The sequence below is a fragment of the Gopherus flavomarginatus genome, chromosome 8 (genome assembly GCF_025201925.1).
Source record: "Gopherus flavomarginatus isolate rGopFla2 chromosome 8, rGopFla2.mat.asm, whole genome shotgun sequence".
Classification (NCBI taxonomy): Eukaryota; Metazoa; Chordata; order Testudines; family Testudinidae; genus Gopherus; species Gopherus flavomarginatus.
The window spans coordinates 115,223,013-115,242,203 of record NC_066624.1 but is presented as its reverse complement, the minus strand read 5'-3'; the positions used below and the strand labels follow the sequence as shown (position 1 = coordinate 115,242,203).

General features: G+C 47.5%; 1 protein-coding gene across 29 annotated transcripts in view; it reads right to left on the bottom strand.

The window, feature by feature from the left end:
• Positions 1-2,767: 2,767 nt before the first annotated feature.
• The window catches only part of DLG1 (discs large MAGUK scaffold protein 1), a 443,566-nt gene continuing 427,142 nt past the window's right edge, over positions 2,768-19,191 (bottom strand). For all 29 annotated transcript variants that reach the window (XM_050963879.1, XM_050963878.1, XM_050963880.1 and 26 more), the window contains 2 exons: positions 14,784-14,875; positions 2,768-4,380 (listed from right to left, as the gene is read on the bottom strand). In XM_050963879.1, coding sequence (XP_050819836.1) covers positions 4,274-4,380; positions 14,784-14,875 — 199 coding nt within the window. In that variant the 3' untranslated portion in view covers positions 2,768-4,273. The remainder of the gene's footprint in view (positions 4,381-14,783; positions 14,876-19,191) is intronic.

Sequence of the window (19,191 nt, the reverse complement as noted above, 5' to 3'; positions counted from 1 at the left end):
ACTGGGTCCCATAAATCTAGGTCTTGAGGCTTGGTACCGGGCTCAGTACTGGAATCCAGGTTGGGTGACAGTCAAAGGGACAGGGTGCACTTCTTTCTAAGATTATGGAATATGAGTATCTGGAAGGGGGCCCTTGCATAGGGGGAAACCCCCATGGGTTCCAAAAAAGCCATTGCAACTGCTTAAGCCATTGCCCATGGTGCCAAGTAATCGGCAGTAGCTCTGTGACCAGGTCCATCAACTGGTAGGCTGCCTGGGGGGGAACTGGCACGGTTCCTCAAGTGGGAATATGACTCCACTTTTGAGTCTGATGACGAGCCTTCCTCTGGGGACTATGGAGAGGTGGTCCCCGTCAATGCCAGAGAATGGTGCTGAGATGCGAAGACCAGTGGCAGGGCAAGCAGGGAGGGTACCGAACAGAAGCCCAGGACCACATGCTCCCTTCTGCTCCCTGGTACCAATACTGCCGACTCTTATACTGCTGGCTGCATCAAAAGCACCAGCAGGACCCTGCCCATAACTAATGCCTTTGGAGTAGACAGTACTATAATCCCATTGGTGTCGCATTGCCCCTCTGGTGCTGAGGGACCAGACTCAAAGGAACCAGCTTACGAGGCTGAGGTGATGGTATCACACTCAGAGCGGATGCAGAGGAGTGACCAGACTCTGACTGCACTCCCCATGGGCTCCCTGTGCTAGACTCTTTTCAGAGTCGGGGAATATCCCTTCTCAGTCAGCTAATTCTTATGATTTTTCTTTGACACTGGTGAAGGAGAATTGTGCTGAGAGTCTCCCACAGTGGGAAGACCACCATGTCCTGTCCTCCCTATCTTTCTTTGTACAGGGCTTGAAATCCTGACAGATCTGGCAGCAGTCCCTGATATGAGGCACTTAAGACAACAGGAGTGCAGGACACTCTCAGGCATGGGCTTGCTGCAGGAGGCACAGGGCTTGAGACCCAGGGACCGAGGCATGCCCCGGCACCGGGAGTGGACAAAACTCTGCTAACAGTGCGAGAAGCGCCAACTAACTACATACAACTAATCTACGACAGTCCAAACTGAGAAAGTAAAGAACTGGGATAGGGAAACAAGGGAAAAGGAATAAACTAAGATCACCGAGTAAGGCTTTGTTTACACTGGCACTTTTGTCGCAAAAACTTTTATCGCTCAGCGGTATGAACAACAAAAGTTTTAGTGGCAAAAAGTGCCGGTGTGGAAGCACTTAGTTGGTGGGAGCCAAGCTCCTGGTGATGAAGTTATGGCCCCTCAGAAGTAGTTTTATTTTGTTGCCGGGAGAGCTCTCTCACGGTGATAGTGGCCATACTGCGCACCATACAATGGGGCGGTTGCAGCAGCACAGCCGCACTGTTGTAGGGTGTGCAGTGTAGACATAGCCTAAGAGTTTTCCAAAGCAAGAGGAGCTGTTCCAACAACTGTCACAAGTGGTAAGAAGGAACTGAGAGAGTGCAAAGCCAGCCGGGCCCCTTAGAAGCACATGGCACCAAAGGGTGCTAGAGATGGCCCACTGGATATCACTGAGGGAAAAATTCTCTGGTGACTGTGCACGCAGTGCATTTGCATCTAACATGGAATGGACATGAGAAAGCACTCAAAAAAGAGACCTGAACAACTGAGAGGGAAAGCGATTAGATCAGGGGTCGGCAACCTCTGGCATGCGGCTCACCAGGGTAAGCACCCTGGCCGACCGGGCCAGTTTGTTTACCTGCTGCGTCGGCAGGTTTGGCAGATCGCGGCTCCCACTGGCCACGGTTCGCTGTCCCAGGCCAATGGGGGTGGCAGGAAGCGGTGAAGGCGAGGGAGCTGCGTGCCAGAGGTTGCTGACCCCTGGATTAGATCCTGGATGTTTAAAACAATTAACACCTGACAAACAAATGGGAGAAAAGCTCCATGAAATTGAATTAAACAACTCTATCTTTTCAAATGAAAGTGAAGAGATCTCCATCTCGCAAAATCTTCTCTAGCAAAAACATGGAAGAGAACACATGCCACTCCTGATGGGTAAAAAAGCAGCAGAAAAAAAAAAACATAAAACAATAAGGAAAAGGCAGTAAGAGACAAAAGCTTTTTTCTTTTGTAAGAAAAACATACCATCTAAAAGCCTCATTAAGTGACACCTCCAAAAGTGACTAGTGATTTTGCGGGGCCTCAGTTTTTAGGTACCCAAACTGAGATCTTAAAGTAGCTTGATTTTCAGAAATTACTGAGCATCTAAAAGTTAAATCCTTTTAACGTGTTTCAAGTTGTGTACCCAAAATCATTTGTCATTTCTTAAAATTTAGGCCATTGGTGCTTTCAGAGCTTTAGGTAGAAGCCTTTACTTTTGATTCATGCTAGTTAGTATCTGATGACAATCTCAGAACACTTTACTATTCCCGCAATAGGCAGAGAAACCCATAAAAATACAGCAAGTATGCACTTTCTTCACTAATCCAGTATACAGCCAAGATGGATTTTTTCACAATCACTGCACATTAGGCTGTAAATTGACAGGATTCCGAAATCTACCAATATTCTGCAGTACTTTGTTCTCTCACACATGCTTATTATTTCTAACTCTTTGCCTCAAGATCTAACCTGCACTTAACTACACTGAACTTCTTTGGCCCACATACTAGTTTTTCAATGTTCCTCTATCACATCATTGTTCATTATTTACTGTTCCTGCCAATTTATTGTTTGCAAACTTAATTTCTTAATTCTACATCACCTGTATTTTAGATTATCTAATTAAAGACAGACAAAAATACGTTGTACAATAAACTTTATTAGCTGTTCTCCTCTTTCTGACAAATGGAATGAATAATGTTAGTTCTATATTTTGCAGAAATGTATTTATAATTGCTCAGCTCAGAGGCCTGTGTCTCTCCAGTGCAGAGCCACCATGGAAGATATGACACAGATGCAGTCTGAGATGTATATAAAAACTGACTGTTGACTCTGAAATCTCCCATTGGTTAAAACATGCACATCACATGGAAAAGAAAAAAACCCAAAACCAAACATCTGAAATTGTTTGTAGAAAAGAGGAGAACTTGCCCATATTTTTTTCTTGTAGCTAATATCCCCCAGATGTTTTACCCAGCCACCATACCCCTTTTCATTTCACATGATTAAGGAAGATAAATTCTAATTTATATTTATTCTCAAAACAAAAACAAAAAAGGAAAAGCCAGGAGTAGGTGGGAAAAGAAAAATATATATATTATATATATATATATATACGTATGTGTGCGCAACTATGTAAAGAAAATAATTCCCACAGTTACAGAGTTTATAGTTAAAGAAAGTTTTATAACAAAATAGGCAATTATTGTGGGTAAAATATTCATTAAAATCTGACACCTCTAAGGAGACACACAGTTTTAAACTACAAATCTGACTCTCTTCTTATTGCCTTAATGATCATCCATCACTGCAAGTGTTTTCTGTTTTGCTGTCAATGAAAATTTGCTATTCATTTGTAAAATACAAGCTTCCCTAGCACCTAAACATGTTTTCGACTCAGAAAAGAGTGATGACCATTATCTATAAACAACTTTTGTAAGACACAGTAAATAGTGTTGCATGAGTAAGATTAAAAACATTAAATATCTTTATCCCTAGCAACTGTATATGCAAAAAATGAATAAAAATAGACTATAAGAATATCATTATGAAATTTTGAAAATGAATATCCCTTGTGAATTAAAGAAGTTAATGAATACATTAATTTGGAAATTTAAAAAAAGTTACATTAACTGCCTATAAAGAAAAATATTTGCTGTGACAACAGAAAGTCAACCCACAAACTAAAACTTGAAATTAAATGCCTAGGCCAACCCATGCTATTATAATTAGGTGTGCAAAGCTGCTCACAATTTACATCATTGGGTAAGATGACTTTTCTTTTATATGCTATGAGATTTTAAAAGAATGTACACAAATCTTTTCTGAGAATCTCTGAAACGTACTTTCCCTTAAACATTAAGGAATTTTACCATATAATTCCCCAACCCTACCTTAATAGCTGGTCAGGCCATTCGACCTTCATGTTTGAAAAATGTCAAATGAACACTACCACACAATAATACCAATTATTCAAACTAAGAGAGACACCAAATGTAAGAAAATTTCGGGAACTGCAGAATGCGATGTTTAGTGTGTGACGCACATTGGAAAGAACTAGAGGCAGGCTCCACTGAAAAGGGTTACAAGTTGTCAATGAGTAGCTAATGTCAGTTAGAAAATGAAAACCAAAAATCTTCCAATTTTCATAATTTTTCCTTTGCTGGTACCCAGATGTAAGGCCCAGACTGTTCTTCTATGATCTGCTTCACCTGGTTGTATATCTCTTCCAGCGTGTCTCCTTGGACAATAGCTGCAAAACACAGTATTACAGTCAGCAAGCGTTTTTTACTAACTTTCACCTTGTGTGCAGAAATTCTCAGCCCACTTCCCAAAGTGGGGATTTAACCAGATTGGAGAAGGAACAGACAACATTGGGCTTGTGGTTTATTGTGAGCTAAAGGTGCACGACTGTCCGGGGGTGTAGGGCTTCCCCAAGGAACTGGCCAGTGTACAGTGTAGAGAGTCCTGGGGTCAGGAAGGAATTTTCCCACACTGCAGACTGGCATGTGCAGCTGTTTTTCCCCCCCCCCCCCCCCCCCATCCTCAGATACCTTCAAGGGTTGGTTAGGGGTGATTTGTTATTTTCTGATTTTCTTTTTTTGTTTTCTTCTAGACTCAACTTTTGTGCAGGTATCCAGGACAGGAGGGTAAAAAAGCAGGGCTAGTTAATAATCCTAATCCAGACAAATAAATCAGAGACTTGTAGCTAGTGAAATGGTGGTGTGGGCTTCCATGTAATGTAGACTGAGGAACTGGTCATCTGGATCATGAACCAGGACATGAAAAATAGCTCATCTGGTGGATTCTGGCTGCTAGCAGTGTCCATGATTTGGGATGGAAGGAAGGGGCTAACATATGCATTTCTCTAATCTTCTACATCTGATGCTTGCTTTAAAAACAGTTAATAAAGTTCCAATCTACACTCAGACCACACAGATTGTATATATTATCACTGAGGCTAGAGAAGCACTATAAATGAACGGAGGTGGGTATGTTCTGACCCAAATCAGATTAAAGTATGGTCTGCTTTGAATCAGGACTAGGGTTCTTGCAACACTTTGGATCCAAATAACAGAAATCTTGATTGCAGCTTCATCTGAACTGGGGTCTTCACCTCCAGGCTGAGAACCTACTTAATAGAGTTCAACAGGGAAAAAAATGTATAATGTTGCTGTTTGGGCCAGGACACTGTATTCCTGTGTTTGTGTTAATATAAACAACACTAGTACTATTACTGAACCCTCATAACATGTTAATAATTGCCTCTGATTCCGCTTCCTAACTCCTAAAACATTTTAAATCTATGACAGCATTTTACTTTACATTCAATGGTAATGAAGCTTCCTTAATGGCTGCTCTAATTCAATTTACCTATCAAACCTCTTAGAAGATTCTTATTCATTTTACAATTAGAAATGTATGCCTTATTTGTAAGCACACATACACACATTCTACATCATACCGCTACCAAACACAAAAATAAATTAATCCTTATTTCTGTTACTTGGCAAAATTTTTTTTATCAATAGTCACTATTCAGAGCATCCTCTGTCAATATGATGTTATAGGAACCATAGTGGTTTAAAATTCTGATACTTGGATGATCATGTACACCACACATTGTACACGCGAGGTAGTATAAATAAGATAAAGGTGAATTACTAGCTATTGGTATAATTATCAATACAGCAATAGTGCCCCAAAGTACCAATCAGAATCTATTATGTTAGGAAATGAACAAATGTATAGGAATACCTGGCCCCACCCCAAAGAATGGTATTACATATTCTTTCTGATGATGTCTGTTACATGAGTTCTTAATCTAGGGGTTCAGACATAGTACAGTTATGGAAAAGACTCACTAGATTATGAATCCCTCCCTCAGCCAGTATGGGAAGTTGGATTCTGGATTCTATTTTTAGGTTGTTTAGCACCACTTTCTATTATAGAAGATACTTGGGATTTTTTTTTGAGAAATTCTAAAATCTCCACCATTTGAGGCAGGTCTTTGATCTGGCAAGGGGAAAGCCCTCAGGCTAGAGAAGTACCTTTTCTTTGCTGCATGAAATTCCATTCAGGTTTAGCTGAGTGTTTGACCAACATGGCAAACTAATAACTGAACACACACATTCTGAAAAGCCAAGTCCATACCACTGCCAAAGCAGCAGCTCCTACACTCCTGCATCCTGGCACATGGCGCCAGTGTTTCATCCTTCACCTCTGAGGGCAGCACACTGGGGCAGGGCAGCAGCAAGAGTTCACCTAAATCCCAGGGGGAAGGTGGGAAACAGTCAGACTGGCCCTCCCTCATAAACCTCCAGCATCCCATCTACTGACCAGCAGTTATTGAATTTAAACATTTTAAAATCTGCAAGATTGGATAACTTGCTCCCCTGAATATTAAAAGAATTGACAGAAGAATTCTCTGAATGATTAATGCTGATTTTTAACAAATCTTGGAACAATGGGCAGATACAGAGGACTGGAAAAAAGCTCTAATATTCTGCAGCCCCTAGCTGTGAGCTGAAATTGGGGAGTCTTGCCCCTTATGTGTGAGGCAGGCTCTGGATGGGTCCTACCCCTCTGCATGGGAGCCAGGATCGGCGGAAGGGTGGGAACTGAACCATGGTCTCCCACATCCTAGGCAAGTGTGCTAACCACTAGGCTAAAAATTATAAGATGGATTGTGGTGGCAGCACCACCAGCACCACTTCCATCTCCTTCTCCATTTTAAATGGGATCTAATCCAGTAGGTGGCCTCTGGGCACGCCTACTGGATTAGGACCTGCATGTGATACAGATGGCTGAATGCCTATCTTTCCCCGATTTCTGAATCATTCTGGGGCTTAGGCGGGAGACAGGTGTCTGCGCAAAGGGAGGCAGCAGTATGAACACTCAGAGACAGAAAAATAGGTGCTTAGAGGAACTTTTACCTTGAAAATGTAGGTGCCAAGTGAGTTTAGGAGCCCAATGAGTCCAGCAAAGGAGTTTTGTGGATTGCAGTGGAGCCAAAACTGGGACGTGGGCACCTAAGTATCTTTATGGATCTGGACCTAAATGACTTGCCCAACATAACGTAAGAATTCTGTGGTAGAGCAAGGACTTGAACTGTCTCCCAATCCCAGATCCTAACCCCTGGACCATCCTTCCTCTCATGGCCACATCCGTCCCTTCAAAATATGTCCCCACTGTCTCCATGCTAGTCCCTGGACTGTTCCTGCATCTTCTCCACAGCTTCTCAACATGTTGGTCCTTTGCTGAAGCTTGCCTCTCTATAGGGAGGATTGTTGAGAAGAGGCAATCAGGCTGTGCTGGACAGGAAGACAGGAGACAAGGCAGAAGCAATGAAAAGCCCAACATGAAGCCAGTGTATTTTGTGGCCAGGGCAATCATTGCCAAAGAGCACCAGGTGTTTAAGGAGAAGAGCTGGGCTATTGCAGATGGGAGTGCTGAGAAATTATTTTTTTTAAAACCAAGGGAATTAAATGTTCCAAAACTTTAAGTCCAGTGCTACCTTGTGCCCTTTTTGAATGTGGAGAGTGGCTAAACATATACCTCTGAAAACTAGGAAAGAGTTAAGGTAATACAAACTTAAAACTTCTGAAAATTAGGAAAACAGAGTTAAGATACATGCCAACTTAACCTCTCTGAGTGATGGCCCAGCTCAGCTATAACACACATGCTAGAATTCTGTGTTTTCAGACAGTGCACAGCACTCATGGAGTAGGGCACATGATCACTGTAGGGTAGTGTATAACAATTTCTCTTTACTGACACAAAACTTTTGACTTACGTTTAGGTAAGCTGTACTAAACAGAAGCTACCTACTCTTGACTTAGTCTCAAACAGAGCCTATACCATAGAAACAACTCTCACTTGCTAAATTTTACAACCCCTTAATTCCCTTTTACCAAGCCCCCTTCATCCTTATACACAGGATTCCATTTAACACTACATTTTCATTAAATCCACAGACCACCTGTCACAGAGTGTGGGGGAGTCCGGTCCTGCACCCCTCTTCCTGGGACCCACAGTGACTCTTAGCCAGCCAGTAAAACAGAAGGTTTATTGGACAACAGGAACACAGGTTACAGCAGAGCTTGCAGGCACAGTCAGGACCCCTCCACCGAGTCCTTCTGGGCTTTCAGGGTGCTTGGATCCTAGCTAGGATACCCTGAATTCTGCCCACACAGCCCCAAGCCCAAACTCAAACTGCTCCCCTCCTGCCACTCCCTTCCTTTGTCCCCTTCCCGGGGAAAGGTGTTGACCTTTCCCCTCCCTTACCTAGCTCAGGTTACAGGCCCTGGCATCGTCCATCCCCTAAAGTCCTCCCCTGCTCTCCCACTCCCCACACAGACAGTCCCTACTGAATCACATCTCTCCCCCCTTCGAGACTGAACTGAGCAGGGTCACTCTGCCCAGTGACCTGGGGAAGTTCAGGGCCCCCTCTCCGGGACAACGCATCCGCTGTCAGGTTGGCACTTCCCTTCACATGGACCACGTCCATGTCATAGTCCTGCAAGAGCAGGCTCCACCTCAGGAGCTTGGCGTTGGCTCCTTTCATCTGGTGCAGCCAGGTCAGGGGAGAGTGGTCGGTGTACACGGTGAAGTGTGGCCCAAAGAGATATGGCTCTAGCTTCTTAAAGGCCCACACCATGGCCAGGCATTCCTTCTCGATGGCCGCGTAGCTTTGTTCCCGGGGTAGCAGCTTCTTACTCAGGTACACGATGGGGTGTCTCTCCCCCTTTTCATCCTCCTGCATTAACACCGCCCCCAGTCCCATGTCTGAGGCATCAGTGAACACCATAAAGGGTTTGTCAAAATCTGGGTTTGCCAGAACTGGGCCGCTAACCAGAGTCTCCTTCAGCGCCCGGAAAGCCTCCTGGCACTGCTCAGTCCAGATCACCTTGTCTGGCTTCCCTTTTTTGCACAGTTCAGTGATGGGGCCGGCTATGGCACTAAAGTGGGGCACGAACCTTCGATAGTACCCCGCCATCCCAATAAAGGCCTGGACCTGCTTTTTGGTTTGGGGAGCAGGCCAGTCTCTGATCACCTCCACCTTGGCTGGTTCCGGCTTCAGGCAGCCGCTCCCCACCCGATGGCCCAGGTAAGATACTTCAGCCATCCCCACCTTGCACTTCTCAGCCTTTACTGTTAACCCAGCCTTTCGGAGTCGGTCCAGGACTTGTTTAACCTGGGACATGTGGTCCTCCCAGGTCTAGCTGAAGACGCAGATGTCGTCAATATACGCCACGGCAAAACTCTCCATCCCCCTCAGTAGCTGATCCACCAGGCGCTGGAAGGTGGCCGGTGCTCCCTTGAGGCCGAAAGGCAGGGTCAGAAACTCGTAGAGCCCCAGAGGGGTGATAAAGGCCGATTTCAGCCTGGCATCTGCGTCCAGCGGCACTTGCCAGTAGCCTTTGGTAAGATCCATAGTGGTGAGGTACCGAGCACCTCCCAGCTTGTCTAGGAGCTCGTCAGGCCTGGGCATAGGGTAGGCATCAGATACAGTGATGGCATTGAGCTTTCGATAGTCCACACAGAACCGGATTGACCCATCCTTCTTGGGGACCAGCACCACTGGTGAGGCCCAAGAGCTGGAAGACGGCTGGATCACCCACAAAGCCAGCATGTCCCTGACCTCTCTTTCAAGATCCTGGGCAGTTTTACCAGTGACCCGAAAAGGGGAGCATCTTATAGGGGGATGTAACCCGGTCTCCACCCGGTGGACAGTCAAATTAGTGCATCCAGGCTGGTTGGAAAACAGCTGTCGGTATAGATGCAGCACCCCCCTTGATCTCAGCGTGCTGGCCCAGGGTCAGTTGATCAGAGAGGGGAATCGCCTCCAGGGGGGAACCAGCTTTTGTCCCAGGGAATAGATCTACTAAGAGGTCATCTCCCTGCCCCTCCCAATGTCCACACACAGCCAACACCACATTCCCCCTGTCATAGTATGGTTTCATCATGTTCACATGGTACACCCGACGGTGATGTGCCCGGTTTGACAGCTCCACCACATAGTTTACCTCATTCAGTTGCTTGATAACCTTGAAGGGCCCTTCCCAGGTGGCCTGGAGTTTGTTTCTCCTCACGGGGACGAGAACCATCACCTGATCCCCGGTGGCGAAGGCACGGGCCAGTGCCGTGCGGTCATACCAGACCTTCTGCCTCCTCTGGGCTCGGGTCAGATTCTCCCTGGCCAGGCCCATGAGCTCGGCCAGTCTTTCCTGGAAGGTCAGGACATACTCCACCACTGACTCTCCCTCGGGAGAGGCCTTCTCCTCCCATTCGTCCCTCATCAGGTCTAGGGGCCCCCTTACCCGCCTTCCATACAACAGTTCAAAAGGTGAAAACCCGGTAGATTCCTGGGGTACCTCCCTGTACGCGAACAGCAGGTGAGGTAAGTACTTGTCCCAGTCCTGCAGGTGCTGGTTCATAAATGTTTTTAGCATCATCTTTAGCGTCCCGTTGAACCTTTCTATCAGCCAGTGGGACCGGGAATGATACACTGAGGCCCAGTTGTGCTGGACCCCACATTTCTGCCATAAGGACCGGAGCAGGGCCGACATGAAGTTGGACCACTGGTCCGTTAAGACCTCCTTGGGGAACCCCACCCGGCTGAAAATTGTCAGCAGCACATCTGCCACTGTGTCTGCTTCGATAGAGGACAAGGCCACCGCCTCGGGGTAGCGAGTGGCAAAATCCACCACCACCAGGATGTATTTCTTCCCTGACCGGGTTGTCTTGCTGAGGGGTCCCACTATGTCCATGGCCACCTTCTGGAAAGGTTCTTCTATGATGGGTAAAGGCCTCAAAGCCGCTTTCCCCTTGTCCCGGGCCTTCCCCACCCTCTGGCAGGGGTCACAGGATTGGCAGTACTGTTGGACCTGGGTAAAGATCCCAGGCCAGTAAAAGTTCTGTAGCAGCCTCTGCCTGGTGTGCCGGATTCCCTGGTGCCCTGCGAGAGGGATGTCATGGGCCAGGTACAACAGCTTGTGACGAAACTTCTGGGGAACCACCAGCTGCCTCCTGATCCCTCATGACTCTACTTCCCCTGGGGGAGCCTATTCTCGGTACAGGAACCCCTTCTCCCACAGGAACCTCTCTTTTTGCAACCTCTCCTCATGGTCTGTACTGCACTAAGGTCAGCCTGGTCCCTGTGCTTCCGCAAGGAGGGATCTTTCTGCATCTCGGCCTGGAACTCCGCAGCTGGGATGAGGATGGGGACCGGCTCTCTCTTGCTGGCTGGGTCTGAGGCTGCAGCCTCTCTGAACCGTGCCCCTGGGCGTTCCCCGCTCCCTGGGTTAGGGTCCTGCACCTAGGGTCGAGTACCTTCCCCCTTGTCGGGGTGCAGTGCTCTTCGCCAACTCTGACTACGAGTCACGACCAGGGCACTCTGGGTGTTACTAGGCCAGTCCTCGAGGTCTCCTCCCATTAACACGTCAGTGGGCAAATATCGGTGTACCCCCACATCCTTGGGGCCCTCCTTGGCCCCCCATTTCAGGTGTACCCTTGCCACGGGCACCTTGAATGGGGTCCCGCCCACGCCCATCAGGGTCAGGTAGGTGTCGGGCACCATCTGATCTGAGGCCACCACCTCGGGCCGGGCCAGCGTCACCTCTGCACCCGTGTCCCAGTACCCAGTGACCTTCCTCCCATCTACCTCCAGGGAAACAATGCACTCTTTCCGGAGGGGCAGCCCCGCGCCCACCCGGTAAACCAAAAACCCGGAGCCTGGAGCATCCACAGGTGGTATGTTGCCAGCCCCCCTTTCCTGGGAATGTGGCCCCTCCTCCGATTGGGTTTTTACCCAGTCCACCCTCTGCGGGTTGGGTCTGCTTGGTCTGTCCCTGAGCTTGGGGAACTGGGCCCGTATGTGACCTCGTTGGCCACAGCGATAGCAGCCCATGTCTCGTGGGTCCCCTTGAGTGGGTCGGAGGGACCTGACGCTGGATGTTCCCCTTTTGGGGGGGTTCTCCATAGGCCCCCTTTGGGAGGTCCCATGATGACTCTCTCTCTGCGTTGAGGCAGGCCTGCTCCTTCGAGACTCCTCCCCGCCATCCCCTGCCCGACTGTCCACAAATTGGTCGGCCAGCTGGCCTGCGTGCTGTGGGTTCTCCAGCTTCTGGTCCATCAACCACAGCCTCAAGTCGGACGGGCACTGCTCGTACAGGTGCTCCAGTGTGAATAGGTCAAGCAGGTCCTCTTTAGTTTGGGCCCCAGCTGTCCACTTGCGGGCATACCCCTGCGCCCAGTTGACCAGTTGTAGGTATGTGACCTCACAGGTTTTACGCTGACTCCGGAACTGTTTCTGGTACATCTCAGGAGTCAGCCCAAACTCGCGGAGCAGGGCCTGTTTGAACAGTTCGTAGTCCCCTGCCTCCGCCCCTTTCAGTCGGCTGTACTCCTCCACGGCTGTGGAGTCCAGTAAGGGGGTGAGAACTGCGATCCTGTCTGCAGGGTCAACCCTGTGCAGCTCGCAGGCATTCTCAAAGGCCGTCAGGAAGGTATCTATGTCCTCCCCCTCCTTACGCTGGGGCAGCAAGTGCTTATCAAAGCTCTTTGTAGGCTTGGGTCCCCCCTCACTCACCGCAGCCGGGGCCTCACTTCTTCTCAGCCGGGCCAGGTCCAGCTCATGTTTACGCTGTTTCTCCTTCTCCTCTCGCTCATGTTTACGCTGTTTCTCCTTCTCCTCCAGCTCTTGCCTCTTTAACTCGAGCTCCTCCCATTTCAGCTCCCTTTCATATTCCAGCCGCATCCGCTCCACGGATGCCGAGCACTGCCGGGATGATCCCCTGCTGAGGGGTGAGCTTCGCTGGGAGGATCCCCTGCTGGCCGGGGGTGTCACGGTGCCCTCGGTATACACTGGGCTCCTCCCCGCCTTTCTCCTAGGCACAGGAAGGGGGGGTCTCGGGAAGCCCTCGTCCGCCGGCTGACCACTCCCATTGGGGACAGACACTGGTGCCTGCGCTGCATCTGCCCGGCTGCTTCCCTCAGAGACAGGGCTCCGTTCACTCATGCAGTCTCCCTGCTCCAGCTGGGCAATCAGCTGGTCCTTGGTGCGTCTCCCCGGGCGCAGCCCCCTCTGCTTGCACAGCTCCAGCAGGTCGCACTTGCGCCGCTTGGCATACATCTTCCTGCTGGCCACTCACAGGCCGGGGTGCTCGCTGCTCCCCACGGTTTCCAGGGGGACCCCTAGTGCACCAGCCCTTCTTGAGGTCACCACCTCTCTGCCAGGGTCGAGCTGCAGACTCCTCCGCCCCTGGGACCGCTCGCTGCAATCCCCCAGGGGACCCTGTTACTGCAAAGTCCTTCTCACTGGGCACACACTCCCAGGGGTTAATCACCCCTTCGTTTTACTGCTCCCCAGTCACTTAGTGCAGGAAGCGCCGTCCACGGGGTGCAGTATCTCCCGCCGCTGCCACCAGTTGTCACGGAGTGTGGGGGAGTCCGGTCCTGCACCTCTCTTCCTGGGACCCACAGTGACTCTTAGCCAGCCAGTAAAACAGAAGGTTTATTGGACAACAGGAACACAGGTTACAGCAGAGCTTGCAGGCACAGTCAGGACCCCTCCACTGAGTCATTCTGGGCTTTCAGGGTGCTTGGATCCTAGCTAGGATACCCTGAATTCCGCCCACACAGCCCCAGGCCCAAACTCAAACTGCTCCCCTCCTGCCACTCCCTTCCTTTGTCCCCTTCCCGGGCAAAGGTGTTGACCTTTCCCCTCCCTTACCTAGCTCAGGTTACAGGCTCTGGCATCGTCCATCTCCTAAAGTCCTCCCCTGCTCTCCCACTCCCCACGCAGACAGTCCCTACTGCATCACACCACCCTCATATCCCACCTCACTGCTGATAATCCTTATAGCAAGAAGACCCCTGTGCACTGCTACTGACAAAATCTAGAGAACTAGGCACTGAAATGAGGCATAATGGATCCTTCAAGGTACACATGCAGCAATTTTTTTTGATCATACACAGGGGAGGTGGCACGGAAAAGAGCAAGGCTGCCCTGGACCACCTCATGTCACAATCACAGCTCTGCCAAGCTGTTCCAGCTAATCCCTCTACCATTCTATACAGCTAAATCTATCAGTGAACATAGCTGGACTGAAGGCAGATAATCTCCAATGGCTATTGCCAGCTCCATGGGGGCAGAATTAGGGCTGTCTTAGTGTGCACTGTAACTCTGTATTTCCTTGTTCTCAGAAGTTTAAGTCTGCATTACTGTAACTCTTAATTTTCTGGTTTTCAGAGGTTCAGCCACCCTTCACGTTCTGGAAAGGCATGAGACACCAGCTGGTGACCTTCATGTTAAAAGTTTCCAGGCTTTTAATATATAAATAAGACTAATGTTTCTAGTTTCAACAGCTAAGAAAAAAATGAAAAGTTCTCATGCTCTAAAATATAAACTGGCATCAGATGAAGTAATGAAGAAATTTTGTCTCAAAGTTAAACAATGAATTGATACAAATATTTAATAAATAGTTGCAGTGCATTATGATGTTTTAACATGTTCTAAAGCATTCATCATAGGCCAGTACTGCAGACAAGATATATAACTGAAGTATATGGGCTCAGGCAGGTGTGACAATTCTTATTCTCCAGACAACACAATTCCACTTTTTGAAGGGAACTGTAATGAGGGATACAAACCTGTGAAATGTTCAGTAAATTCTTGCTCCAGTTTCATGGCTCTCTCAAAGGTCTTCCTGGCTTGCTCCTCTGTTAAACGTTTGTTCATTTCCCTGAGATGAAACACATTATAAAATAATAAGCAGTTACCAAATACTACTGATTCTTTTGAAATAAGGTTATTAAACTGCCCTCTGAATACAAACCCTAGAAAAAAAAAACGAGCCCCATTCTGTTCTTGAATCTGCGATTTATTAAACTCTTGAAGGGAGACTTAATATAAAGGGTAGCAGTGGGAGTGCTATAGACTGCCTTTCCATTTCTTGGAATCTGGAAAAGACACTTAGGTTAACACTGAAAGCCACTAAGCAACCTCAATATAAAATTAGAAGTTACCTGCCTGTAACTGGAAGTTCTTCCAGATGCGTGGCCCTTGTCTGTATTCCACATGTGAGTAACACATTCACACCATGCATCATGAGTCTGGAAAGCAATGTCCATTTTGCACATATGTGCAGAAGCTTGCTTCATGCTCCAGGCAGAGGCATAAAGCATGGTGCCAAAGGTTCGAATGGAGATCTGGTGAACAATGACAGGACAAGATAGAAGTCCCATTGAGGTACAGGCTTGAGAATCAGTGGAAAGTTCCTGATTAGGCCCTTCATTAATCTAACTGTTGTAGGGTGAATGAGTGAAAATGGAGCACCTGTCTACTGGAAGAAGAAAGGCACTGACTGTTTCAAGATGGACCTGTAGTGAGCTAATGAAGAGACCTGTGTTTTTTTAATAACAGGAGATAATCTAAAATGACTGGGATATCAGCAGAGTTTGAGGAAGACTGATTATGCTGAGTCCAAGTAGCAAAATGTTTCCATTTAGGTTGCTAGCAGCCCCTAGTTGAATCTTTCCAACTTTATTAAGAATGGCTTGGACAGCTGTTGAGCAAGAGAGTTCTCATGCTCATCCGAACACTAGGCCATGAGGTGAAGTGGGTATGGACTGGGATGTCTGATTTAACTTCCTTCCCAGGTAAAGATTGCCGAGAAGGGGACAGATCCTAACAGGAGGATGGATTGACAGTCTCAGAAGTTCTGGGAACCAAAACTATCTAGGTCAGTTGAGTGCTAGTGTTGGGATTTTTTCAAGCCCTTTTTTTACTTGGCTTCCTATGAACGCAGTTCAAGTCCAGCCTTTGTCACTCAGGTATCTTTATTGGACATACAGCAGTGCTATGCTGAGTTGATCAGACTCAAATGCGGGGGGGGATGGGGGGATGACGGATGCAGGGTACATCACAGCTCCAAAGTTACATAGAAACCCTCTCCTTTTATATACATTATATTTCTCATTGGATTTACTATACACTGCATTACCCATTTTTGGATTGGATTGGTTACTTTGCAGGAACCAATTTCCATGTAGCTTGCACAGTCCATACTTCAACTTCCTTTTTACCTCATCTTTACATTCCTAATGTATTTTGTCCCTTGTTATCAAGTTCATAGTAAATAGTTCCTTGGATGTTCTCCTTCTTATCTTAGTTGGCTCAGACATTTTGTCTTCTTAACCTAGTGACCTATCTTATTTAGCACAAACATTTTGTTTTCAACCCGATGATTCATTTACATCCCTAATTCTATCTTCCAAAAAATGAGGCCACTCTCTGTGTGTTAATGACTCACATTGGGCCAGGCCTCAGCTACATTCCTCTGCTTCTGTCTTTCTTTTTATATTAGCATTTGTTTTATTTGTATTATATTTTTGGTTATTTTTTTTAAAGCTTATTACCCAGCAGCACATTTCCAAGGACCACTGTGACAGCTATTATTTGAACCTTAAAGCTTGAGCTTAAAGTACAAAGCAGGAGGTGCAAACTCCCCTCCTCTGGTACAGCCCACCACAGTGTTTTTTCACTGCCTGAACAATATTATTTCAAATTGCTTGTTGCTTGGCTATTAGTTGGGCAATAGGCACCAATTGCTCGAGTTTCCTTTGCACCAAATTAGTGGTTGTAGTAGGAAGAGGGCCTGAAACATAAACTTATGTATCAGAGGCCTGAGGTTTGGGCTAAAGTAGTCAAAATTTTTCTGATATAAAGCAAAGTTAAGTTGTGAGCAAGAGGCAGGCCCTGCTCACAGAATCTGGCAAGAAAAGGGGTGATATTGCAGAAACACACATTCCTAAGTAGTGCTAGGCACAAGAATATATACGCAAACTTATTCCAGAAAGGTGGTACCAGAACACCTCGATACCAAACACATTCCCCAAAGATAATAGGAAGATGCTGACCCATCTTAAGGATAAGGTCAGGATGACAGCATGATGAATAGAGATGATTTGTTCAAACCAACATGTACAAGGCAATGGGTAGCACCCTAGTATGTCGGAGGGCAGTACCCTGATACTTCAGGGGGTGGCACCCTAATACTCCAGAGGCAATATGTAATTTGTTTGTATTGGTGTAAAAAGATGTATCTCAGAGGGAGTGTCTTTGGTCAGCTGAACAGGAAATGGAAAGTCCCGCCATTCACTGAACTGCATCCATTGTCACAGGCATACATGTGCAAGTATAACTGTAGACATTGATCTGCGGAGCTAGGACCATGCTTCGTTGACAATAAACCTGGCTAGCTGTCTTTGAGCCTTAATGGATCTTCTAGTCATTGGGTGGTTCACTTGATGTCTGCTCTGCCAACTGTCTGCACAGAGCAGGGACGACATACAGATGGAACACACATGTATCCAAACATCTGATGACAGTGGTGCTAATGAACAGGGGAAGTACAAGTGAAAAGAGATTGGTCACCAGTGACTCCCAGTTGGTATTGTCTGTCACAGCCTTTGTCACGTTCTCCTTCATCTTCACAGTAGGCCATAGGGCACAGGTCCCCATCTGAGCCAGAGAACTGAGGTTTAGACAAAACTCATCCAGCCTCCCCAGGCACGGTGCTGTCCCCACTGAAAAGTTGTGGTATGTCACAGTACATACTGTGTACCAGAGCCGTACCACCTCCTTCACTCTCTTTTTAATGACGAGTCAGGTGCAACCTCCCTCACTTGTAGTCAGGCTTATTTAGGCTGACACTCAAAGAACCATCTGTGCCTGATTCATTTACAGCTGACTGTGTTTATTTCATCTCCTTATGTTGCCATTTGTATACCAGAATAGTGCTGTTTATTGGTCCCATTATGTACTGTACACTGTTGACATATACTAATTCTTTAGGATTCCCTGTCCATCTAGAAACAGCAATTATAACTGGCACACTTGAATTACTAATTTTATGTTGTGCCCAAAGTCAAGGCCTTGCAAATTTTCTTTCCCAATATTATGAATTCCTTTTTCTACTAGTGTGGTCCAGATAAGTTTGCTGTTTAACAACCTTGATTACTCCCCTTGCTTTATCCTTTCTATTTCCTCCATTAAATGCATATCAAGCAGCAAAAGCCATGCCCCCTCAGCCCTGCTGGGCATGCTCCAACTGCTGCTGCAGTATAAAAGGGGGCAGCCTAGCTCAGTCTGGGCTGACTGCCAAGGAGGAAGGACTCACCTCACAAGCTCCGCTGACGAGCAGCCAGGTACCTAGACTGAGGGAGTAGGAGATGCCGAGGCCCAGGCACCCGTGGATGCTCTAGGGAGATTGCAGTTGGCACCTGAGGCACCCCGAGACCCTGAAGACACCCTGACTTCAGCTACAAGAGTCACAGTAGGAAGTAGCCCAAGGAGGGACTAGCCAGTGTCTAGGTAACAGTTGGTGTGTTGCAGGTGGAGCAGTGGAGGGCCTGGGTCCCCCAATGTGGCCGCCCCTTCTTTTTGGGGGGTGTCCCATCAAACTTTGCTGCTATTAACTCTGGCCATTGGGCCGCGCTTCTCTGTCACCAAGGGGCCTCCTACCAACTTTGGCCATTAGGCCATGATTCCCTGCAGTCCAGGGGAGCCCTACTGACTCTGGCCAGTAAGCCGCACACCCCTGCCGTCCCCGGGGCACCCTACTGACTCCAGCGATTAGACCACATTCCCCTGCAGATGAGGGGAGCCCTGATGGTGCCAGCCATTGGACCCCACAACCCTGAAGTTGAGTCCAGCCACATTGACTTAACCAGGTGACTACCACAACCTCACCCCCCGTTCCATGTGAAAGGGGCAGGAGGTACTGGCCCTGCAACAGAGACCCAAACTCCTGTGCCTCCCATGGGAGGTTTCCACAGTGTCCCTTCTGGCTTTATACTTTTCGTGGAGCACTTTTTAGAAAACATTTTATGGTAGATCACCATATTTGGTATCAGGAAGGAATTTTCCCCTGGGTCAGATTGGCAGAGATCCTGCGTTTTTTTCATCTTCCTCTGCAGCATGGAGAACAGGTCATTTGCAGGTTTAAACTAGTGTAAAAGGTGAATTATCCACAATGACTCCAAGATCTTTTTCCAG